Raw genomic sequence first — 6,039 nt, 5'->3', positions numbered from 1 at the left:
GGATGTACAAAATCTCGGGCTTAACCATCCTTGCAGTTTTTTTTTGCCCGAGCGAAGGTCGGGCTTAACTGCAAGGTGGTTAAACAAAAAAAATAATATTAGGATATAAATAATGGCAACATATTACGCAGAGAGATGTTGCAAATGACAGACAGATACTGACAGTGACACAGGAGGAGAAGAGGACCCTGCCCCGAAGAGCTTACAATCTAAGAGGTGTGGGAAGTATCACACAATAAACATGACATTTCTGTATTAATATCATTATTGTCTTATCAGATATCCTGCACACTCCTTTTTATTAGATACCCGTCACTATGCTGTAGTTTCGATTTTTCGCCACAAGGTGGCAGTGGTCATATAGCATCCAGACAGTCTTCCTCTCCTGCCTATTGGCTGTAACTGAGACCTGGCAGCTCAGCTCTATTATCTTCATGACCTTTGGTAAGGAACCCGCTGAAAGTAATAATTTCCAATACTTAATATTTCAATTGGTGACAGGGCCTCTTTACAGACTGGCCCCATAATATAGTCCGGGTATAACACGTGCGCACATACTAATAAAAGCCGTATATATAATGTAAACACAACCTTAGCTGTGTTTACCAAAAAAATAAATAAAAAGGGAAACTCAGGGTACAAACAAGAACAATCAGCTTGTCACCATGACAACAGAACCCCGCCAGCCTCAGAGCAGGTCACGTGACCTACTCAGCCCCGCCCTACCATAGAGTACTTCCATGTGGCGATAGAGAGAAGTCACGTGTTTCCGGAAGGAAGTGTCAGCTTGGGAAGAGTGAAAGTCACAGGTAGGGTGAATAGTATCTTGGTGCGGGGTGTGCAGAACATGAACCCCCCAGCGTATGGGGAGAGCTGGGCACGCTGCATGTGTTGCTGCTGAGGGAGATATTTAGGGGGTCAGGGACGCCTTGGTTATGGCTGTGCTGGGTGTGTCACTGATTTGTTGGTTATCTGCCCTTCCTTGGTCAGTGAAAGTCAGGGGGAGGGGGTCTGTTTCCCCTCCCCCACCTCCTAGATTGTAAGCTCTTTGGGGCAGGGTCCTCTCCTCCTGTGTCACTGTCTGTATATGTTTGTCATTTGCAACCCCTGTTTAATGTACGGCACTGCGTAATATGTTGGCGATATATAATTCCTGTTTAATAATAAAAACCTTGCAGGGGCTTACCTCACTGTGTATAAAGCTTCCACGTGAAGGCCATGTTAAAGAAGTAAATTTCCTTTACATTCCATCTAATATTGAAATGGTGCATGTAGACCAGCGCTGGTGTACTGACCCCATGGCGTGTTAGAAACATGCAAATACGGGTCAGCAAATTGCTTTACATGCCATTGGTGCCATGTGGATGGCTGTGCTTGCGTTTAACCTGCTTTACATACCTTACAAGCTTCCTATGGAGATGGATTTGCATGGCATATAAGGCAGGTCACATGATATATTTCACTCATGCACAGGTGTTTCAGCAATACAAACCTGGCCTGGGTGTGGCCTCTGAAGCACAACTCTGACACCCTAATTTCTGTGTCTGATATCTCACACAGGGATTGGTGTGCAGTGTCTTTGATTTATGTAAATTCTTTTAAAAAAATACAGGTAGTCCCCAGGTTACATACAAGATAGGGACTGTAGGTTTGTTCTTAAGTTGAAGTTGTATGTAAGTTGGAACGGGTACATTATTTTAATAAATGCAATTAGGACAGATGTTTGTCTCATAATATTATCAGGCAGCTTGGTGTCAGTTACTGTATAAAATCCTCACTGTGAGTTAATCACAAACAAAGCAACAAAAAATCTTTATGGAGCCTGGACATTTATTAACTTCTGGAGCAAGCTGTGCTTTGATAAGAAACACCTGCAGAGTTTGTTTGGTCAATAAAGAATCACAAGAGGCTTCAGAAAGAGCTCAGACCCCTAAGATCACCCACAACCTCTGTGGCTGTGTTTACCAAAAGATTTCTTCCGCACGTCATGCAAACCACTCCCCCGAGAGAGCAGGGAAGCCCTGTTCGTATCTAGGAGGTGTCTGTATGTTGGATGTCCTTAACCTGGAGTCTACCAGTAATAACATTTTCAACATTGTGTAAAGAATGGCTATACATATAAGTTTTTTGGGGGGAGAGAGAGTTACTCTCCCCTTCCACATTTACCACTGAGGGCTGCTTCTTGTAGGCATGTGTCATCAAGGGGCTTTCCTGTAATGTGGAAGCAGACACGTCACCTGATCTTGTGCATGGCCAGTGAAAGATTGGGTGATGTGAGAAAGATGTAAGAACAAAGATGGCGACGTTGGATGGAGCAGCTACCCCTAAAAAGAAGAGGGAAGCTGAGACACCGCAGGACTCGCTGGGCCCAGTTTGTGGTTGGATCAAAGGCTTTTCACAAGTAAGAGTGTTTTTTTATTTTTTTTGTGAAAGTTCTGCTTTAAATGTTGCAAGTAGGCAGTGAAGGGTTATTAGTCTGCACATAGTGTGAATATTACTTTCTTTTTCTTTCAGGTGAAAGATGGTTTCCACCAAGCGCCTTGCAGATCTTGGGTACAAGGTGTTTTCAGGCACCATGATGGTGCTGACGCTGTACGGAGGATATCTGTGCAGCGTACGAGCTTATCATTATCTTCAGCACAAAGAACAGCGGCGTCTGGCAGCAGAGAGACAAACAGAAGCCATTGTAAAAGAATGAATCTCGCCCTGACCTGCCCTGATCATGGGACGGACAGACTTTCTGTACAAGGTCACCTTGTATTTTACCTTACCTGTGATCCCCATGGATATATGGAGATTATATTACTGGGATTCTTCCATGTGGTGAACTTTTTTTTTGAGAAATAAATTCTTTTGCATGTTGGACATCATTTACCTGTCTTGGGTTGCATCAGTGCAAACAGAAAAGTGCAATGTGGGTATTTTGAGAATTAAAGAGCAACTCTACCCCCAAACAGTTTGCTTGTTTGAGGAGGAGTTGATCCCCTCTGGTAGATTGGGGGGACTCATCTCAGACATAACTTTATGCAGGGCAGCAATAGAGCTGGACAAATTCTGGTCATCTAGTTGTGATGGTGAGGAGGAGATGTCTGGCTGATTACAAAATGACCTGCAGGAGGGCTGTAAGCTGATTGGTGCACAGCTTTTGAAGTTCAGGTGCATTATGCTCCTGACTGGCTCCTGGAGTTGGTCGTACTCTTCCTTCACATCATGTTTGTCAGTGGATAATTTTGTGGGGTGTTTGAGAAAATCAGAAATGCTGTATTCTGCGCCTGATAGTGTTCATAAAATATTGTTGTAGTTTTTTATGATATGTGATATGGTAAAAGCATAGATGTCTACAGGTTTGGTCAGGTGATTGTCACAGAAACAAAGTAATAGTAAAATGCAAACTAAAGAGTTACAAAGGTGTGCAGAATCTTCTAATAGAGAGGACATCTGGCCTTGCATGGGCAAAATGTATGTTCCCTTTAAGATGCTTGTTATAGTATTCTAAAATACATTTGCTCATAATTATATTGTGGAGGAAATATAATACAGTGTTCTCCTTAGCCCCCTTTAGCCGGGTGCACCACCCTGCTGTTTTTGGGTGGTTGCCAATGAGTTGGGTTACAATACAGGAGCTGCCACCAGCCTACAGCTTTTTCCCACCCAGCTTAAAAAAATTCTGGGTAGAACACTGTTATGGAGTATGGAAGAAACATACAGTAATTCTTCAAGTTTTTTTTCCATCCAAATGTGGAGACTTGTATGTATAACTTCCTCTATTACCAAAGGAAATAAGTGTTTTAAAATTGTTCTCAATCCAACTTGAGCCAGGAATGAGGAAGGTTTAAGCTTTTGCTAGGCATTTGGCTTTTCTTTCTGAGAAAGAGACCTCTTGACAAGATGTCACGATCAGGTTATCTCCCAAACCGTAACAAAAAAACAAAACACTAAAAATCCAGCAAGTTATCTCTTCATACACTTCCCGAAATATTTTTGGAATGGTTTGAACCACTGTCTGGCACTTTATGTATCCATTGGAGAGATTTTTTTTGTCTTGGTGAAACAGAATTCATGGTGTCACTGCTGTAGGAAGTAAGTAGGCAATGCCTACAGCAGGGACACAGCAATATCAACTTAAGTGAAACTAAAACCTGATGCAGTTCTGTGGGATTTTCTGTAGACTTGTGTGATCTAATGCTCAGACTACACAGTCACAGTGCAGGTTGAATAGATGTCTTTGCTGTAAATGTAAAATCTGCAATTCTTATATTTTTTTTACATTGCATGTTAAAAGAAGTGGTCATCAGAGATGAATCCTTGGTACATCAGCCATAGGTGGTTTTGGCTGATCATTTTATAATGTAATCTGCCTAATGATGTGTAGGTCCACCTTGTGCCACCGAAATAGCTGTAACTCATCAAGGCAAGCCACAAGACCTCTGAAGGTGTCCTGCTGGCATCTCATCCCCGGGTGAAAGTCTCCATTCACATGACCTAAAAAAAAAAAAGTGTTTTTCTTTTTCACACCTGGCAAGCTCCTTTCATTACTCCATGGCCCTAATCCTGATGCTCCCATGCCCATAGTAGGCATGTTTAGCAGTGGATAGTCAGATTCTTTGGCTGGTCTGCAGCCATGATGTGTGTTCTGACACCATCCCCTTATGGGTTGCTTTTAGTTTTCAGCCATGTGTACTACAGAAACTTATCTGTGGATTTAGACAACACAAGCCACACACACACACGACCTGTATTTTTTTTTTTGCTGTATATTTGATCAGCTCTTTATCCCACTTGTATTCAGTTACCTGAGTCTTGGATGGCAATGTTGATGTGTAAATCAGGTACTGGTAAGCCGGTATCAGGGAGCTCATACAACTATATTTTTTGGAACAGTTGATAAGCTGCATCGGAGTATGAATTCAACTTTCATTTTTCAGGTCGCATGTTCCATTGCTGGTTGTCTTTATCTATAAATATTTTTGGCAGCCATGATAGATGCAATGTTGTTAATGGCATGATTTGTTGTCATGAGAGCAAGGGCTGATCTTGTTTCTTTTTCATTGTTCTGACACTTCAGTGCTGTTGATTGGGATTGCATTAATGTTCAGGTGACTCATCATGAGGTCAGTGTTTTAGTCAGTGACTTTCTTCAATCAGACAATGGTGTAATAATTATTGCCGACAACTTGGAAAACATTGCAAGTGATATATAGTATTTTGTTTCTATGAAAGAAAATGCCAAGGATCCTGTTTCTCCTAGTGCGTATATACTGTCCACTCTGACCAAGTCTGATAGATTACAGATTGCACACAGCAGTGTGGTTAAACTCCAAAGCTGCGTACACACGTGCAATTCTTAAAATTGGAAAGGATCTTTTATGATCCTTTCTAACAATAAAAAAAGCATGATGCATGAACAAGTGCTGTACATACAGCACTGTTCTGCTCTATGGAGCATACAGCCTTAGGATCGCTCGTCGTTCATCGTCCGTGGATCCGTCCTGGCAGGTCCACGGACGATGAACGACGCGGGTTTTACACACGCCAAATTCTTGCCCGATATCCGCCCTGAGCCGATTATTTGACGTGCGTACATAGCTTAAGACGTGTTTGACTGTGCAGTCATTATAAGGGCCAGTCTGCACTAGTGGCCACTAGGTGGCTTTAAAAAGATGCAGTTAGCACTTTACAACTGCAGCAACTTGCTCTATGGAGGAGCCTTGGCAGGGGTTAGCGGGTATTTGATGCATGTCTGCCAATTATTAAACACAAATGGAGCCGGAAGCTTGCCAACAGCCTAGGACCCACAATTGCTGCAAGGCTAAACAAAGATTTAGATAAACTGCAGGAGCTTGTAAACAATGTAGTGTCAAAGGAGTAGAGTCAGTGCCTTTTAAATAGTGAATACTTACTGGGTTTTGTAACTATGATTGGATAAAGGTACAAGCTCACATTAGGGCTAAAGTTAATCGCTTTCTCTTTTGTTTTCGCTATTGAAACATTTCCCATTTTCCCATTGAAACATGTATTAAAAGTGTAGTCATTATGTAC

The 6,039-nt window shown here is 42.1% G+C and overlaps 1 protein-coding gene across 1 annotated transcript; it reads left to right on the top strand.

Annotated features, from left to right (window-relative positions):
- Positions 1–725: 725 nt before the first annotated feature.
- On the top strand, positions 726–2,870 carry COX14 (cytochrome c oxidase assembly factor COX14). Its single transcript, XM_072403173.1, has 2 exons — positions 726–809; positions 2,515–2,870. The coding sequence occupies exon 2, from the start codon at positions 2,522–2,524 to the stop codon at positions 2,696–2,698; it is 177 nt and encodes a 58-aa protein (XP_072259274.1). The 5' UTR covers positions 726–809; positions 2,515–2,521; the 3' UTR covers positions 2,699–2,870.
- The last annotated feature ends 3,169 nt before the right edge of the window (positions 2,871–6,039 follow it).

This window comes from Pyxicephalus adspersus, chromosome 1, assembly GCF_032062135.1.
Source record: "Pyxicephalus adspersus chromosome 1, UCB_Pads_2.0, whole genome shotgun sequence".
Classification (NCBI taxonomy): Eukaryota; Metazoa; Chordata; class Amphibia; order Anura; family Pyxicephalidae; genus Pyxicephalus; species Pyxicephalus adspersus.
The sequence above is the reverse complement of the archived record's forward strand: the minus strand, read 5'-3'. Positions and strand labels throughout refer to the sequence as shown.